The sequence below is a fragment of the Hirundo rustica genome, chromosome 9 (genome assembly GCF_015227805.2).
Source record: "Hirundo rustica isolate bHirRus1 chromosome 9, bHirRus1.pri.v3, whole genome shotgun sequence".
NCBI classification, from domain to species: Eukaryota; Metazoa; Chordata; class Aves; order Passeriformes; family Hirundinidae; genus Hirundo; species Hirundo rustica.
Genome location: NC_053458.1, coordinates 8,421,594 through 8,440,544, shown reverse-complemented (window position 1 = coordinate 8,440,544; position 18,951 = coordinate 8,421,594). Strand labels below are relative to the sequence as shown.

The 18,951-nt window shown below is 41.8% G+C and overlaps 2 protein-coding genes across 3 annotated transcripts in view; one reads left to right on the top strand and one right to left on the bottom strand.

Moving 5' to 3' along the window:
* STIL (STIL centriolar assembly protein) overlaps positions 1-3,681 on the bottom strand; it is a 19,474-nt gene extending 15,793 nt beyond the window's left edge. Inside the window, exons 1-5 of one of the 2 annotated variants that reach the window (XM_040072729.2) lie at positions 3,541-3,681; positions 2,379-2,505; positions 1,935-2,050; positions 1,647-1,834; positions 428-675 (exon numbers count right to left, since the gene is read on the bottom strand). In XM_040072729.2, coding sequence (XP_039928663.1) covers positions 428-675; positions 1,647-1,834; positions 1,935-2,050; positions 2,379-2,470 — 644 coding nt within the window. In that variant the 5' untranslated portion in view covers positions 2,471-2,505; positions 3,541-3,681. Of the gene's footprint in view, positions 1-427; positions 676-1,646; positions 1,835-1,934; positions 2,051-2,378; positions 2,506-3,457 lie in introns of both variants that reach the window. The other variant, XM_040072728.2, reaches the window with a different exon arrangement.
* CMPK1 (cytidine/uridine monophosphate kinase 1) lies at positions 3,511-18,951 on the top strand. Its single transcript, XM_040073039.1, has 7 exons — positions 3,511-3,649; positions 4,088-4,398; positions 13,219-13,365; positions 14,244-14,396; positions 15,909-15,985; positions 16,070-16,166; positions 16,643-18,951. The coding sequence occupies exons 1-7, from the start codon at positions 3,511-3,513 to the stop codon at positions 16,682-16,684; spliced, it is 966 nt and encodes a 321-aa protein (XP_039928973.1). The 3' UTR covers positions 16,685-18,951.

The window sequence follows — 18,951 nt, the reverse complement described above, 5'->3', positions numbered from 1 at the left end:
TCAGTTACCAGTCAGAACGATGACTCCCCAGCACTATCTCAGAAGCACAATTAACAAAAAAGAGCTTTGGTTTGCATTCATCTGATTTTCATTGTAGGGCAAGCACTGATGATGTTTAAAAAGCTGGAAGCTGCTTATATTTATTATGTTAACTAGAGGTGTGCTCTCCTGCCCCAGTAAGAAAATCCTTTCACTAAGCCAAAAGTAAGAACTCCTAGTCAACCTGTTAATGTTTATGCTCCACCCCATTTCCTGTTTCTTATTCATAACTTTTAATACATTTCCAAGGCCAGAAGACATGACACTTTTGTGCCAGTTATTTTACTAAAAAGCAAAGTACAGCTGAGATCTCTCCTACCCACCTCCTTTAGGAAAGGCAAGAAACTGACAGGCAACTTTGACAGTTTCAGCATCACCCTTTACTCACCCACATTTGTAAGTTCCTTGAACCTGTGCAATATTCATAGGACTGTTCAAATTTCTTGCCAGGGCTGTTGGAATAATTGGGACAGACTTCACAGGGGTGTATTCCAAAATATTCGCCACAGTAAGAGAAGCCCAGTGAAAATTAAAGTGTAGATTATCCAGGTTTTCTGTGAAAACAATGTGAGCTCTAACAGTGAGCAGTTTAGAAAGATCCAGAGATTCTTTACTGCACAGACTCTGCTGCAGACCCTAAAAGTAGGGGGAAAAAAAAAAGTTAAATACACTAAATTACTTTCATATGATTACCATGATTTAAGATGTATTACACCAGGAACTCAAATCATTCATCACAGCTACTACTGCAGTAAGTACTATACAAAAAGCCCTTAACCCAGGTCTCCAAAGCTCACTGCTCTATTGAATATAATGAATATTGCAGAATACACTTGAAAATCAGCTATGAACACCTTAGCATTGTTTTGTGATGTATTAGAAAACTTGGGGTTACTTCAATTATATAAAAATTAATATAATAACAGACAACTAAAAGGCTCAAGCTGGTTTGTCAAAGTTTTTGTACTTGCATTCAGGAAATATGTAATTTAACATCTGGATGTATCATCATGAGAAAGTTCAGATGTGAGGCAGGCTTAATTAGTATTATAAAATACACACTACAACAACTACAGGGAAAAGTCTACAGGAATGGAAAGTGTATTTAGCAGATTACATGTCTACAGCAGAGCACACATTTCAGCTATGGCTACTAACCTACAAAGGGCTTCAGACGTTTCTGGGTGGGTCACCTGCCTAGCAACACTTCAGCAACAAATACTGCAAATATTGCAACTGATTAATGACAGTTTTGAGGGAAAAAAGACAAAGAAAGTTGTTTTCTGTTGTTTAAGTTTGCTGCAATTGCTTTTGTTTTGCTGGTTTTGGTGGTTAGACCAGTTGAAAAACTTTGGTTAGCCAGCAAGATTTTTGTCCAAGATTAAAGACTCTGATCTTTAAACACCTGTGAGGATTAACTGATTTTAACAGTTTACAATACACTTTTCAATTACACTAAAGCAGCTCATTTCACACAATTAACTCCACGGTTCTGCTTCAGCCATAACCTTGCTGTGCTGGAAATCAAGCTCTGTGCATAGTCCAGTGTCCTGCCCGGCAGACAGTTCACTGTTTAGGAAACCCAAAAGTTGCTAAGAGCTGCCTACCTTGAAAGCCAAGCTGATATCCTCAACACTGTGCACTATTATATTATCTGAACAAGGTCCCCAGGCATTAACTGTACATGGAATCAAGAAGTCTCCAGGAAGGGATGCAGTTGGAATTTTGCCCGATCCACCAGCAACTTCTCGGCCAGGATCAAAGCGATCTATTGTTAGCGTGATGCCTTCCCCATCTTCAAAATAAATAAATAAAGTTAGAGTCCAAGAGCAACAACTCAGGCTGCTTAACAACAGCCAACCAATATTGCCTGTCTACCTCATGTTTAGAATTACCTTCATCTGCTCCCAGGGTCCCAAGCAAAAAACAGGAAAATGACTTCTTTTCATTCTGCTTAGCGTGGCGATAGGCAAGCCGCAAGGTTTTCTCTACCAGAGATAGCCTGGGGTTTCTAAAAAGAGACAATACTCAAGTTTAAGTCACTAATTCTTTTTAATGCTTGTTTTCAAAAAGTATCACTTATCCATATGGGAAGAAAACGGAAAGAAATATTAAGTTACTTCAGACTGATGCTCCTTCAAGCCACTGGACTGTGCAACACAAAGGAAAGGAAACTGAAATCTTTCCAAGGAAAATCCCTATATGAATATAACAAACATACTGTTTCCTTTTCCTTTGCGCCTTGTCATACAACAGAACCAAAAGACAAAAAGAGGCTGTGCATCACACAATCCATCACTTCTTTTAACCTTTAGCTTCCCCGCAAAGGTTATTGATACCTGTAATAGGTGACGTGTGCGCCGATGACATCGCCCATGGGGACTGGGTCCCAAAGTGCACACTTGGTCAGAGGGAAACTGAAAGGGACCATCCTTTGGGGAAGAGATCTGGGGAGATCACTTTTATCTGGGAGATTAAAAAAATGGATTAAGGTACATCATTATCTTAGCGTTTAAAAGAAGGAACAAAGGTAAGTTCACAGTAAGAAAAACAAGATGTAGGATACATAAACTGTTGGTACTTTTTTTGTTTCAAGTCCAGGACAACAAAGCAGAAACTTTATCCTACTTCCTCTGAAGTTGTCAGAGTTACAAAGCCAACACAAAACCTTTATTGTCCACCTGACAGTTTCTTTGTGGAACTTTGGAAGATGTATAGGCCAAAACACAAGCTTGCAGATAAAGTTGAATGAAAAACTGCTTGGATATAGTTTAGGGAGAAAAAGAGTTATCTCTAATTAGAAACTCCCGTGGCATAAAAAACCCGATTTAGCAAATTTAATACTAGATCAGCTTCCTAAAACCCTGTTTTAATCTTTGTATTTCAAGTAAGGATTCAATCCACTTAAATTTTGAAGACTTCTGACATAAAGTCTTGGCTTAACTTAAATAGTATAGTGCAAAACTTGCAGCCAGACCTCAAAGAGCCCTAAAGAAATTAGTATGTAATCACATTAACTTATTCACACGAGCAGGATTAGATTTTTTTTGAGGTGCCCAAACAAAGCAACATACAAAACAATCGACAGCCCATATCATTTGGCAAATACCTTTTAACAAATAAACAAGAACTCTCTTCCTAGTTATCTCAGGCATGAAATTTTGCCAAGCAAAGGTGCTTCCTCTACACTTCAACTTGCCAGGAAAGAACTTTATTTTTAAGGTAGTCCTCCAAGGAACTCAGCCACTTCTGATGCTTCCAGCGGCAGTTAATTAATTCCGCTTAAAAGCCAAATGCCCAAATAAGCCTCAAATTGAAGTTTGTAAAAGTGGGAACCTTTTTAAAGCCCCATTGTTTCAACTTGACGAGCACGGAGCAGAAGCCCACCTCCCCTCCTCCCAAGGCTCTTAATACGCACAGCCGCACTCGCAGAGGGGCACCGGGCGCGGTGTGCCCGGCGGGGCTGGGGCGATGCGGGCCCTCCCGGAGCCGAGCGGGTACCTCAGATCCGGGCCGAACGGGGTCCGGGCAGGGCCGCAACTCTCCTCTTCTCCCTCTCCCCGGCGCGGGGCCCGCCCGCTGCAGCCCCCGGCTCAGCCGGGCAGCGGCCGTGAGGGAGGAACGGCGCCGGTGACACCTCCGACTCCGGCACCGCCGCTCCCGCCGCGTCCCACCCGCCCCGGCGCCTTCTGCGGCCCCGGCCGGCCCGCTGCCAAGCCGGCCAATCAGAGAGCAGAACCCGCCCCCTCCGCCAGATCCGGCCCAATCGGCGCTCGGAGGGGAACGGCAGGCTCGGCCAATCAGGACGCGACCCGGGGAAACCAACCGCCAGAGCGCGCGCAGGGGGTTTAAAAATGCCAGGGGGCGGGGAGCGCGCAGGCGCAGTGGGGCGATGCGGCGGCGTTGCCATGACAGCGGGGGTGCAGCCGCTGCCGCCGGGCCTGCCCAGGCCATGCCATGCCATGCCGGAAAGGGCTGCGGCGGGGCGAACAATGAACCGACAGACCCGGGCCCGCTGGAGCGCCGCGCCGGTCTCGGCTTTCCCCAGCCGGGACCCAGGACCATGGGTCCCGGCAGAGCCGCCAGCCCCGCGCCCACGTGCCCGCCCCGCCCCGCCCGGGACCCGGAAGCACTCTCCCTCAGCGGGGACAGCGCGGCGGCAGCGGTGCCACAGTCACAGTCCCGGCCTCGGCCTCGCCGCTCCCCGCCCGCTTTCGGCCGCCCCACGGCCGCCGCTTCGCCGCCGCTGTCCTGTTGCTGCAACGCCGCCGCCTCCTTCTCCTCATGAAGCCCGTCGTCGTCTTCGTCCTCGGCGGGCCCGGGGCGGGCAAGGGGACGCAGTGCGCTCGCATTGTGGAGGTGAGTTGGAGGGGCTGCGGGACTGCCCGGCCTGGCGACCCGCTGCGCCCCGGCCGCGGGGGGCCCTGGGAGTTGTAGGATCCCTCTGTGGCGTCCGTGACCTTCTTTGGGGTGGTGGCTTGGGGGTCGTGCCCCGCTCTGCTCTGTGGCGGGAGCCCCATCTGCCTTTCGATCTGGTCTCTTGTCGAACTTCCATCCATTCTTCATCCCTTCGAGGCGATAAATAAAAATAACTGTCCCACATCTCCCCTTTAGTAGGTGAAGTGGTGCCCCCCCTCCAGCCCCTCCGTTCCCCTTCTAGCCGCTGTCAGGCCGCCTAGCCTTTCCCCTTCTCCTGCCTTTTCCCTCAGCCCCGCGGGATGACAGTCTACTGGTGGAACTGCCTGCATCGGCGTCCACCCTGGGGACACCGCCGGGGTTTTTGCATCCACTCTGGGGACACCCACTGGTCTGGAGGCTGCTGCGGTTTCGGCCGGGGGCAGCGCTTGCCCGCTGTGCCCTGGCGGAGGGGCAGGACCGCGGCCCTGGAGATGTTGCCGGCTGGCCGGGCGGTGCTGCCTTGTCAGGCCAGTCCCGCAGCCCATCCCGAGTGGGTGGCTCCGTACACGTCTGCACGGCCACGTAGGTGGCTGCGAGGCTGCCACCCGGATGCTCCGGAACTGTGGTTTGGGAGAGGAGGTGAGGTGTCATTGGTAATGTGTGCACTTCAAATGGATCAAGGTCCATGTCTCCCGAGGCCTGTCCCATAAGTGTTACAGCTGGTACAGCAGACGTTGCAGGGTGTTGGCTTTTTGACCCAGTGCCATCTCAGTAAGTTGTGGAAGTAATATGTTAAAAATAGAATGAATTTTTTTTTTTTTTTTTTTTCTGTGACACGGTATGATAGAGGTCAAGGGATATCCTGATCCCATAGATCGTTCATCTTGTTCCTTCTTTTTAAAGAGCCCAAGACTGACAGTGTAATTTGACTAAACTTTCAGTTATATTATAAAATTTTCAGTTTTCCAAGTACATTTTGTCCAGCCTTTTGAGGCAGCAAATATCTAAGAAAGAGCAGTGGATGATACATGGTGTAGTACTGTGCTTTTAAACACCAAAAACCTCAAGGGTAATTACAGTGTATCCAGGTGGATAATTACGGAAGTAGTTAGGGCTGAATGCTTCCAAACATGTGTGTGTATTGGATTTGAAACAGCTCTTTTATATTTTTCCATTTTTTTCCTTTTTTTTTTTTTTTTAAACTGAGCAGTTGTATGTACTTCTCTTATTAAAAGCCATATAGGATCAAAGCCTATCCATACCCTCGCTATGAAAGATATGTCTAAGAACTGTGGCGATGCCCATTCCTGAAACTTTTGGTGGGAAAGAACCCCAAAACTCTTGGAACAGAGGCGTTGTGTGTGTCTTCTGCTCTGGTGGTGCCCTGGGAGTGCTGTTACAGTTTATCCACGCTGCTGTTACATCCCAGACCTCAGTGTTGTATAACTAAGTTAAGTGAATTTGGTCCAGACTAAAAAATGCCGTTATGACTTTAGTTCTAAAGGATTTAAACCTCAAATTACAGGCTCGCATTCAAACCAGCACATTCATTAAATTAAATTGTGGGATGGAAGGTTCACAGTGCTCATAAAGCCTTTTTGGTAAGGTCAAATTCAGCCCCTGGCACGTAGCAAACAAATGAGTTTAAACTATAGGGGAACCTTGTAGGCTGTCATTAATGGCCTTCACCAAACCATTAGCCTAGCCTCAGGGCTGAAGTACCTTGTGTGGCTGCTGGCCTGTGTTTAGGAGGATAAATGCCTATGGCTGGATAGGCTGATATAATTGGATAAAGACCACTTTATTAGGAGGAGTTCAAATGAGCCATTGCTACTCAAATTGTATTTCCAGCTAGAAAGGAAAAAAAGAAAAACCTTGCTCATGCAGTATTTATTTTCTTTTCTAAGCCTGGAAATGGAAATCCAAATTCGAATAAATGCAAATTTGCTTTAATTCTGCTAATCCTGTTCAGTACATGGAAAGAAGTCAATGAGCTGAAAGTAGAAAGCACTCAGACCTGTTGAATGCAAAGGACAGCCTTCCTGCTGGCTCAGACACCTCCACAAGAGTCTCTGGCTAAACTGGGAGGCAGAGAGGGTCGGAGATAGTTTGAAGAACAGTTGGACTGCTGCAAGTGTGCTGGAAAACTTTAGAAAAAGGGCACATGAGCAGGGAAGTGTGGGTGAAACACAGCAGAGGTACTGGAAAGCAGCAGCTTTTCTAAGCACAAATCCTCAATGTGGCCCCTGGCAGCCCCCAGAGAGCCATGCTGCAGGTGAGGGAGCAGCCTGTGTGCAGTCAATGCTGCCTTTAGGTTGAAAATGTATTTTTATTTGTTTTTTAAACCCTATTGGCAGTTTGCCACAGAGAAAAGGGGGCCGTAGCTGAGTAATAATGAACCTCATTCATCCTTGTTGTAAATGGACGGAATAATATTAGTTTACATTTGGAATGAATCTGACCCAGTATCTCGCTGTAGAGCTGAAGGTTGTGCTGAACAAAAAGTCAGTATGAGCTATAAATATGTCTTGGTTGCTATTCATACTGGAGATTTGGGACAGAGCACATCACATGTGGAAGAAGTCTCATTTGGCTGAGGTGAGCTCTTGTATGAATTTAGCATCAAACCATTTTATTAAAAACCGAGGGTGTCTGTGTTTTGTAGAGTAAAGGGGATATTATGTACTTACTACCTGGGAATGATTTCTCAAAGAAGTGTTGTAATTTTTTAGCTGACTGTGCTTTATGTTCCCAAAAAAGGGAAACGGGTATCCCACGTTGTGGGTGAAATATGTATTTGTTAAGTACTAACCTAAATCAAAACTGCTCAATATGTGTGTGCTGGAGTCCGTGAATGTGTATTCGTGCCAAATTTGGACACAAATGGAGAAATGATTTGAAGGAAGAAGACCTAATAACAAGTGGAAATGGGTATTGACACAATGTAAGAAAGGGAACAGTGGGTAAGTGATTAGGATTCTTTATCTCCACAGATAAGGTTGGCTGAGACAGCTGAACCAGGCTGGTTTTCTCCGATACGGAGGGAAGACTCGACTCCTGTATGTTCCACAGACACAGAATTGTCTGGGAAATGCAAATGCAACAGAACTGCTGCTGTTCTGGAGCAGTTCCTCCTATTTAGAGGGGGATGAAGCAGAATTCCCTCTTAAGTTCTTATCCTCTCCCTTCCAGCTCTGCAGATTAACTCCTGAAACCTTCCACAGCTTTGTTAGGTGGAGCTTGCCATCATCTGGGACTGTTGCGTAGCTCTCGTGTGAGGGAGAATATTTGGGCTATAGTTGAATGATGTCATCTGAATGCAGGTTCTTGCAATAACCTTCATGCTTTCCACAGTGTATCTTCTGTGACTGTGAGATAATGCAATGTGCTTTATTGCTGACTTCTGAACTTTGCATATAAAAAATCATTACGGTAAAGTCAAGGGAAAAATTGCATTTAGCAAATCTGCACAAAATATGCTTTTTTGTGCTTAATTTTTAAATCCTTATAACCTCTGCCTGAGATGCAAAGCTCTTTGGTTGGTGGGAAGAATAATAACGAAAGCATTTGTCTTTATTCCAAGCAAGGTTTGAGTTGTACTTTTCTGTCTGTTTGTTTTGGCAAGGTGATCTGTAGAGATTTGGGGTATGCAAGACATTGCTTTCTGTGCACCTAAAATATAATTCACCTCCACCACAGCCCTATCCTGTGTGTTTGTGGTTAAATCTGAAACTAATTCCACAAACTAGGATGCTGAGTCTTCTCATTTTTATAAGAACATGAGTTAATATCCAAATGGAAAAAGCTGTTAAGTTGCTTTGGGATATGTGATAAGGAGATTTCCTAGGGTGAAGGAAACAATGCGAAGAAGAATTCATTGTATCAGAAATGCTCCTCTGAAAGTAGCAGAGGATTTAGGTTTTGCTGTCATGTGTTAATTGTCTTGTAGAAGTCTGCTGAGATATAGTGTTAACTTCCTTGAAATAAGAACGGGGTTTAAATTGTTTGCTTTAAACTCAGCTTCTGAAATCTCTTAAATGAGTGTCATGTATTAGTATTATACTTAGCCTTAAGTTCTCATAGATGATTTTTAGAATACAAATTTATATTTCTGAACTTAGGAGCTTTTTTTAAAAAATGTGATAAGTGTTTAAATCTACCCCCTGAAAATTTATCCCTGAACATTTCCATTTTTCAGAACACTAGCCATTAAATTTTGGACTTTCCTGAACATACTGGGTGCCTTGTATTGAGTCAGTGCTCCTGAAGCACCTGGGGTGCTCTCTTTGCCCCCCTCTCCCTTGGAGGCACTATCAATGGGATCTCCATTGTGTGTATTGGTTTGTTAATGTGGAGGTTTGTTTGTTTTTATTTCCCAGAGACAGGAACATATTTCAAACTAAGAAAATTTCTTCGATTTTTTTGGTTGGAATAAGCAGACAGAAGGTCTAGTACAGCATTATAGTCTGTACCACAAAGATTTAATTCCATGTGCTAGTAGGACAGACAAAAGCTTTCTAGGTTAAAAAAAACCCCAAAGGCTGCAGGCTTTGCACAGTTCTATTTTTATTTTAACTAGTTCTTGAATGGTATATGTAGCAAATTTTGGTTGTTTATTAAGGTTGCCCAAGATATGACAGGTCAGAATTAGGGCAATAAAAGTTTGTATTTTATTTGTTTAAATCTTAAGCCCTGTGACTTTCATTTTCAAACTAACAATGATAAGAGAAGATAGGAGTCAAGGTCAAAGCAGTAATTTCTGTTTCCCTTGCTTCTTGGCTTCTGCTCTCTTAAGGAAGTCTCAAGCTGTGTGTTTAGTGGGGAGATGTGTTGCAGAACCACCAGGGCTGAATCAGAAATAAACCCCGTGCCCTTCGGAAGGGGCTGTGGAAGGAGTCCCAGCGTCAGCTGCTGCTCACCACCGCTCCTTCCTGACACCTCTGATCCTTCCTGACTGCCCGACACTGCTGGGGCAGACTCTGCCTGCTTCCAGCGTGACGCCGATGTGACTCGTGGATTTCCAGTTCTGTGCATCTGTTTATTGTGTTTACTGAAAACAAAGCGTGTTCTGTCTGCAGAGTGAAAGTTGCAAATCCCGGCTGACAGAAGGGAGCTGGAAGGGCTGGAGGACAGCGGAGGGATGGGCGTCCCAGGGAGATTGCAGACTCGGGTTGGAATTTGGAGATGTAGAGCACACAGCTTGTGTGTCCCAGTTTGTCCTGCTATGTGGGGACTGACTGACCAGGTGGAGGCAAACAGCAAGTGGTATTTTGATCTTCCCTATCCACTGCTGCTTTGATGGGATTGATGGAAACTTGAGCTCACCTTTCCATTTCACTGGGATTTTTTTTTTCAAACGGTGTGTTTATGTTTTATTTTTTTAAAGCAAAAGAGGAGGATGTCTCGAGTGGTGCTGAAGAAAGCACTTTTTCATTCACAGTTGATCTTTTGAGATATATTTGGAGACCCATACTTCAAAAAAAATGGTTTTAAAAGTAATGAGAACTTGTGTAATAAGTAGGTGTGGTGATCACACTGCTCTTGCGGGTTTAAATCAAGGTGTTTGGACCACAAAATTTTCTTTTATTTTAGGTGAGAGAAACCCTCAGCAAGTGTCCTGAATTGGAACAAATCATTGCAGCACCAAGGGCTTGCACTGCTTGTGTAACGAGTACTTGTGTACTAGTAACTTGCCAATTTAATCTTTTTTTCTTCTAGATCACACCAGTCTGACAGCATAGGAGAGAACATTATCTCTGAAATACATTTTAGAATAGTTAATTCTATATTTTCTTTTTCTGTTTCTGTTCTTTCTGATACCAAAATCTCTCCAGATTTTAGGTGCTTGGCACTTTTTTTTCCAAGTTGTCCTTTCACTCTGACATTATGTGCCTAGTAAGAGCTGAGGAAACTGCTTTTTCATTGTTTGGCAACCGGAGTCCTGCTCCCTTTTTGATTGCAAAGGATAAGGATTATGCGGGAGTGGCATTCTGAGGATTGCATCAAGATGTGTTTGGCACTGCTGGAAAGTCCTGCAGCCACCAGGCAGACCTTGTCAAGACCCGAGAGTGTTTTGAGTCGTGTTTTGTGCAGTTCCATCACAGCCCCTTCTGCGAGCCCTTGGCGCTGCAATGATTTGCTCCAATCCAGGGTGCATGCCGAGGGTTTGAATGACCTAAAATGAAAGAAAACTTTTGTGCCCTGAGCGCCTTGATTAAAACTGGCAAGGGTAGCGCGAGCACCACGTCTCTGAAGCCTTCTGTGTGTGGAGCAGCAGCCAAGCCGTTCTCCCCCCTTGTTTGCATTGTTTAAACCCGCGTGTTTTCTTTGGCTCTTGGCTCAGTACAGTTAACAAATAGATGTTTTGCCCCTGAAGGAGAGGTTTGTTTTTCTTATTGCCTGGTTAAGCCATTCTGAGGGTTAGTCTTGAATATAATTTATTATTATCTCAAACAAGTCTATTTGTAGAACAGCATTTTAAAACGCTTCTGTCTTTTACTTTCCAGTTCAGCCGTTAAAAAGTACTTTAGTTTGCTGTTGCAAAAGATGGAGAATTCCAAAAATTATCTGACTCAATTTTGTTTTCGTGCGTGAAAAGGGAAATGCCAAGGAAAATTAAATGGTTTGGTAATCCTCTAAAACGTAAGGGATTATATTTTATTCCTGTTATCTTCTTTGTAGAAACCTGATGTTAAAAAAATCATCATTCTGTAAGTTTTGCTAGAAAAACTACGTGTTAATTTAGCATTCAGCAGAGTAATGTTTCTTGCGTAAAAGGAACAATTTATTCTGGTTTATGGCTTCTCTAGGTTATAAATATTTAGATTTGCAATTAGTTAGGCATATCCAAATGCAATGCACATTAAAGCAAGAGTACAGTGAGCTTACAGAGGATGTCTGTGAAGCTTTTCCTTCACACTTACTTACAGCAAAATCTTGCTTCTGTTTTCTGCCAACTGTATACAGTTTTGGAGATTTAGGTAATTATATCCCTTCTTAAATTATGACTATGGCAGAACTAACTTTCCATGCTTTTGTGGGTGAAATTGGAAAGCAACTGAAATGTTTTAAAATCACTTAGTGGGTTGTGTAATATTTCTCTTGTACTTGGTTCAGTAGCCAAGTTTTTAAATCCTAAGTCTCACAGCCTCACCAAGTGTGTAGTCACATTATTATGCCTCTCAGACACCTTGTTTGAAATTTGCTTTGGGTGTTGCTGCAGCCAAACTGATAACCCTGAAGTTTTTTGCTGCTGCTGTTGTTTTGTGTAAAAACTTTCAGATGAGACTGTATGTGTGTGCTGTGTTTTGGATGCATAACTGGTTTAGGTAATCACCAAGGAGCTGTCTTTATTGTCCGTTTTGACGGACTTATATTTGATCAAGGAGCATAGTGCACTTTGGTATTTTTTTTGCAGTGTTAAATGAGCTGAGAAAATTATTATTTTGAGCTGTGATATTTCCTTTGTAGCAATGCATTTCTCTTTGATAGGAATGTATTTGTGTGCTTGGACTAGGTATCTCTTTACAATGATAAATGCCTGAGAAATTCACGTGTAATAAATACTTCCATCAGTATTTTTCATAAGTGACTGTTTTAGCTGTAGTTTGAGGTGAAAGAGCAATGGTGTGTGCTGTTTTCCTGGACACTGCTATTAGATTGATAGATCTGAACCTGATCTCTCTGCTCTCTTTGTTTACTCTATGTGGTGTGACAGAGAGTGCAGCTATTTACCTTCATCTACCACGTCATCCTTAGCAGAAGTCACTGGTTTTCCCCGAGGGCTTCTCTCCGTGGTCATCCCAGGAAAAGAGGTAGCAGGGGCAGGAGTACTCTTTGTGCTGTGACAGGTGATTTCACCAAGGTAGAGGAGGAAGTTGGTGCCAGAACCACAACATGAACATAGGGATTTCTGACTTTTCCTGTGCTTGGGACATTTCTCCAGCTCCAGAGGACCTGCAATCACCCTATATGTTTTCCTAAGTAGATAATTAAACAAAAGTCTTTTCTTGTTTCCAAACATAAAAAAATTGCTTTTGAAAGCTGTACACAAATACCTGACCAAAGCCCTCTTGAGCATTTTACCCAAGGATGTCCAGTTCTGGGCCCTTCACCTCAAAAAGACATTGAGGTGCTGAAGTGTGTCCAGAGAAGGGTGGTGGAGCTGGTGAAGGGTCTGGAGAATGAGTCCTGTGAGCAGCAGTGGAGGGAGCTGGGGGTGTTTAGCCTGAAGGAGGCTTAGGGGAAACCTTGTCATTCACAACTCCCTGAAAGGAGTTTGTACTAAGATAAGAGTCAGCCTCTTCTCTCAGGCAACCAGCAACAGGACAAAAGGAAATGGCCTCAAGGTGCACCAGGGGAGGGTCAGGTTGGACACCTAGAAGAATTTCCTCACTGAAATGGTTGTCAGACACTGGAGCGGGCTGCCCAGAGAGGTGGTAGAGTCACCATTCATGGAATCATTCAAGAAACAACTGGATGTGGCACTTAAAGCTCTGGTTTAGTTGCCACAATGTGTTCAATCAAAGGCTGGACTTGATGATCTTGGAGGTCTTTTCCATCCTTACTGACTCTGATTCTTACTGTGTGTGTTATGTGCAGAGTGTGCTCTATTGTCAGATTGCACACTGAAGATGGAACTGATCCATCACTAGCAAGATGCTGTTCCCTGGGTTTTTCTGTTGCAAAGCAAGGATAAATGGGGCTGACACTGTTGACTGATGTTAGGTTTGCACAAATGCTCTGACTGAAGGGAGCCTGTGTTTGTTTTGCCTGTTGCAGAAATACGGATACACTCACCTGTCTGCCGGTGACCTTCTCCGGGATGAGCGGAAAAGGCCGGGCTCCCAGTACGGAGAACTCATTGAGAACTACATTAAGGAGGGTGAGATCGTGCCAGTTGAAATAACAATCAGCTTGCTGAAGAGGGTAAGGAAAGGGCTATTTCCTTGCAGGGTCACTCCTGCAGACTAAGCAACAAAGCAGTGGCTGTGTTCTGACAGAGCTGCCTTTCCTCTGGTGTGCGCGGCATGAATGGGCAGACACGGAGCTGCCTCCCTCAGCAGTCACTTGTGTTTCTTTCTGACTGCTGGAGAGCTGATGGCCTCCCATACCTGGGGATCTGTGAAAATGGGTTATTTTTATTTTCCTTTATTTTTTTCGTAGCCCTAGGAAAATCAGTGAAACTGTATTTCTTATTTCCCTGCACTAGCTTTTGGACATCTTGGTCCATTCAGTAATATTTGATTGATTGGAGGTTAGAGACCTTAAAGGCACTAAGATTTGTGAGTTTTATCAAAACAGATAGTCAGGTGAAAGAGAAGAGCACCTACTGATGTTCTTGTAAAAGAAAAAGCTTCAGCCTCTATTGGATGTCCATGAAAACAATGGGAGTATCTCTTTTAAAAGTCAAAAAAGACTGCTGTTCATGGCACTAAATTTATCTGGAGCTTTTCCCTTTGAATTAACTCTAGATGAGGGTTGTTCTGGTGTCTTATTGTGTAAGGACACTTCCCAGTATCTCGTAGAAAATAAGCTTTAAAGCTGGGATTCATTACAAGATTTGTTTGTTAAGAGATTTTTGAGCTTTGTGAAAGAATTAATTCATTTTGAACAATAGCTGTGTTGGTGCATCAGTGAATTAACCAGCATGCATTGAAAGTGAAACAAAAGCACATTTTGTAAATCTGCAATAATCCTAAAATAAATGCTTCTCAATTTTCCATGTCAACATCTTGGGGGTAAATTAATAAGTAGATAAATCAGTGTATGTGCAGGAGATTGTGAATTGAATTATCTTTTATCAGGCTATGGATCAAACAATGGCTGCCAATTCCCAGAAGAACAAGTTTTTGATTGATGGATTTCCCAGGAATGAAGATAATCTTCAGGGCTGGACTAAGACTATGGATGGAAAAGCGGATGTTTCCTTTGTTCTCTTTTTTGATTGTGACAATGAGGTAATGAAGTGTGTAATTCTGTAACTTCCTTTCTTGCAATATTGTGGGAATCATTCAAGAAGAACAATTAAACTCTGACAGGGAGAATGGACTAATGTAAGAGTAGAAGGAAGACTTGGCCTGGGTGTTTGAAGGATTTTTTGGCAACTTGTTTTAGCAGATGAAAAGCTGCATGTTTATTGAAATAAACCATTATTAATGACACTTGGTATAATCACATGTGAATAAATTATATTGAGGAAGTACTCCAGGCAATTACATTCTTAAAGAAAATTTATCAAACCTTTAAATACATTTTACAAAATTATTTGGTTACTTTTCAGAAAATATTACTCTGCTTACTCTTAGTAATTTGTTGTTTAGTCCAAAATGAGCTTGGTGCAATGTCCGATTTAATTCTGAAGTGCAGCAGCAATCTTTATTTTCATAGTTATTAGCTGTGCTATAGGATAGTCAGTAATCAACATTTTATTCAGCAAGTCATTAAATTACAAGGGCATTTTGACAGTGATGCATTACATTCATTTAACAAGTGCCATGATGTGCTGTCTTTTTAATTTGTCAGTGCTCTTGAGCATAAAAACTGTTATGACTATCCCAGCACCTTAAGCTGACTTTTTTCCTTTTACCTCTTTTCCCAACTTACTGAGATTTTTTTAACGTATTTGCAAATATTTATAGTCTTAAAGAGCACGTGAGGGATTATTATTTTCTATTAAAACCTTAAATGAGACTAAATTAATTTTTTCAATTGGTGGGGTGTTAATTTTGAGATTTTCTGATTTTTTTTTTTTTTTAAACTAGATCTGAAAATACACAATGCCTAAATGATCTTTACCATGATTGTATTGTGTAGGAAAAAATAATTTTTAACCATTATCCTCTTGCATGAATAGGATAAATGTATTCATGGAGTGTTCATGTGTCAGCTTTGCTTATTTAACTAAAAGTTTAAAAAACAGTTCATTGGGACACTTCTAGCTATGGTTAGTTCTTCATTTTTTATCTAGATTTTGAAGTCTTCATTATAGCAATGTCAGGTAAGAACATTTTAACTGACAATAACTTAGTATTGTCAGTTTGCCTTACAAAATTCAGTGTTCAGTGCCAAAAGGAGTTTTGGCACAAAGACAATGTTCAGTGACTTTCCTTTAGTGCAGACATATATTAACAGTCCCATTTGAGATGCTATTTTTGAGAAAGCCTGATCACATCCTTGAAAATCAGCTAATTTTCTTTTTAATGATCGAGGATCCAATCAACTCACAGAGCTTGATGCTGCTTTTACTTCCTCTGACCCCAATCCCATTTTCATAAACCGGATTATAAACCGTCATCCTTCTTCTCTAGAAGAAACTAACTTCCCGTGTGAGTTCTGATTACATCCACCAGATCTGGACTGTATTTTGTGTGCCAGGCCGATTTAGATTTTCAGGATTTTTGTTTGTTCCTGCTCTCAGGATGGCAGCTTGTGTTCCTGGCTGTAGTCATCCTTTTGGTGGTTTTTTGTAGATATGTATCGGCCGCTGTCTTGAGAGAGGCAAGAGCAGTGGTAGGAGTGATGATAACCGGGAGAGCCTGGAAAAGAGGTACTGTCTTCAAAACTTTTCAGTTCCCTTCTCTTTATATTTTACTATGTAATGTGGGTTTTTTCTCTCTGTGCTTTCTCTTAGAATTCATACATATCTGCAGTCCACTAAGCCTATCATAGATTTGTATGAGAGAATGGGAAAAGTCAGAAAAGTGGATGCCTCTAAATCTGTTGATGAAGTAAGTATATATACCAAAAAACCATGGGGATAACAGGGTGGCAGGGTGCATATTTTTGGCATTCTTCTGAGATGTGTGAGTGTGTGATTAGCCTGCTAATTAAGCACTGATGTTATTACTCAGGGATGTTGTGGAACTCTTGATTTGACTCTTGAAGGACCGAGTAAGATGGGAATAACTTGAGGAAATTGATTTGTTCTGCTTCAGTGTGAGCTGTACTAAACACATTTCCAGTGTTTCTATGTTTAACAGGGTCTTGGCTTTTTTATTTGCGTGGGCTTTTGCTCTTCTGAAGTAGCGTTCCTCTTCTGTCTGCTTCCCAAAACTGATGCCAATTTCACTGTTAAAGAATTACTGTGAATGTTCTAAAAAAACCCTATATATTTTTTAAAGTACTGTCAAATATTGTTTATGTTGGTTTAACTTGGAGTCACTGTTTGATGAATGCTTCATAAAATTCTTCTTTATCTTTTTAGGTTTTTGAAAAAGTTGTACAAATTTTCGACAAAGAAGGCTAATTCCCAGCTTGAAACTTCATTTAAACTTGTGCTTGAATCTTGCTTGAATAGCTGCTACTGCAGTCCACTCTTTGTAATTATTTTAAAAGATTTTTTTATTTTTTTTTCACATATCTAATGATGATTGGTAAAACAGTTGATTAGAAATGGATCTGTTTTATAAATAGGGAATCATTTCTTGTGGCTATAGTATACAAGTTTCAGGGTTCTCCGTTAGTGCAAGTTCAGTTACTCACATGGCAGAATCACAGTTAATATATCTTTCTGAAGAAACTGTTTATTCTGTCACAGTTCTGTGTCTGTCATGGGCAGTCCCTCTTCTTCCTTATTGCTGTACACCTACTTTCTTTTTAAATATCAACTGAACAGCAGCATTAAGCAATGAAGGACCTATATAGCTTGTTTTTCGTTGGATGCTTGGACCAAATTTAGCAGTTTTGTTTTTTTGGTTTTTTTTCCAAAGTATAATTTTGCCCAAAATTCCCTTGTATTCCCAGACCAGAATTCTCTAAGTCAAGCTACAGTTAGTGTGAGAATCTGTTTTAGCAGTTCTCAAAAAACTATTAAATATGCTTATCAGGAACAGACATACAAAGTACTTTCCATAAAGTGGTGCTTCCTTATGACTCTGGATGTAAACTGTCTTGTAAGTTCTTGGATGACATGGCCCTGGATTTTTCCTTGTTTTCCTTTGCAAAAGATTAAGAAAGTCAGTTTACTATTTCAATACTCAACATAAATTATAGTTATGTTGTGAACTACAGCATGGTCTTCACAAGATGGCAAAGCTCTTAAATGGTGTACAGTAAGCAAAATCTCTTGACACTTCTGTCTTTTTTAACAAGTGGAAGGGTTTTTCTCTATTATGATTGAAATACAGTGTTACCAAATGCTTTAAGGTTTGTTACCTGGGGAAATATTTTTAGGGTTAAACTAGTGAATATTTTCCCTAAAAATGTGTGATTTTAATAGCTGTTTGTTTGAGAAGTTTGTAAGTTATTGCACTTTTGTTACGATGTGGTCAGCTGCGGAGAAGATAATTGCAGAAAAAAGTTTCATTCCCTGAAACAGAGTCCTGCCTCCTTATGTTCTCTTAAATAAGCCAAGTGCAGTCAGCAGGAGGAGCTGGGGTGAGCAGGGAACTGGTTGAAACAACCTGGATGAAATGCTTGCACAAATGTAGTGCAATTTTGTCTTATGTTTAAGCTTTTCTGTCCCCTGTCTGTATAGTATGCACTGGTCTGGGGGGGGCCCAACCATGCATTCCTTTTGTGCCCTAAGCTTCCACTGATGGCCTGAAGATGAGAGTTCTAACTGATTTTAGTGCTAGAGTGATTGTCTCTACATTGACTGATCCTCTAATTGATTTGTGATATCCTAATTACGCAGAATTGCAATTTGGAAATCTTGAAGCCCAGCTTTTCTTTAGTCATGACTTTCTCTATTTAGACAAAGGTTTAAATTAAGCTTAGCTTTTAATTAGGATCAGATGTCTTGGTCCTCATCCTGCAGTCAGGCTTGTATTTCCAGGAATTCTCATCTTGCTGAGGTTGTTGAGGCTGCTGGACTGGGGAAGAGATGAGTGCAGAAACAAGGGTAAACTGCAGTAGCTTTTCCAGTCTGGTAGGAGTTCAGGCAATGGACTTGCCACAAATAGCTGTTTACTGCTGCAGAATATATGGACCATGACTGCTTTTGTGAGTGTGGGAGGCCAATGCTCTCACTCTGTGAATTTCTCCTTAAAAAACAAAGAATACCTGGAATTTAACTCTTACTGTATAAATATGCTGACATGGATAGGATCCAGTGAAATTGCATGTTTTAACATGAAGATTAGAATCAGGGTTTTTCAAAAAATACTGCAAACTGGATTCTTTAATCCAATTAGAGAGATTTAATTAACTCTTGCTTCTAAGTTATTGGTTTTTACAAGTTCTGCTCAGAATTTTCTCTCATCATATACTTTTCTGTGTATTTAAATGCTGAAAAACAAACAAAAACCTCTCTGAACCAAGTTTTTCTAAAACACCCAACAATGTTTCGGCAGTATTGAATTTGGAGTGGATTGTAATGTGTCTGTGCAAGGACTAGATTTTTTTGTCATTTTATTTATTGAAGATGCCATTAAATGTGTTACTACTTCTTTCAAGATGGACTCATGATTGAAATAAAAATTAAAGGCAATATGCCAGTGTGTTGTGTCCATTTAGCAGCAAAACTGTATAAAGAATTTGAGGAGATCCAATAAACTTTGTTCTGTGGCTTAA

Excerpts from the sequence above, each read along its gene's own strand:
- CMPK1 (XM_040073039.1), top strand. The coding sequence starts at position 3,511 with ATGCGGGCCCTCCCGGAGCCGAGCGGGTACCTCAGATCCGGGCCGAAC. Across the intron at positions 13,366-14,243 it reads CAATCAGCTTGCTGAAGAGG|GCTATGGATCAAACAATGGC; the intron begins GTAAGGAAAGGG and ends ATCTTTTATCAG. Across the intron at positions 14,397-15,908 it reads TTTTTGATTGTGACAATGAG|ATATGTATCGGCCGCTGTCT; the intron begins GTAATGAAGTGT and ends GGTTTTTTGTAG.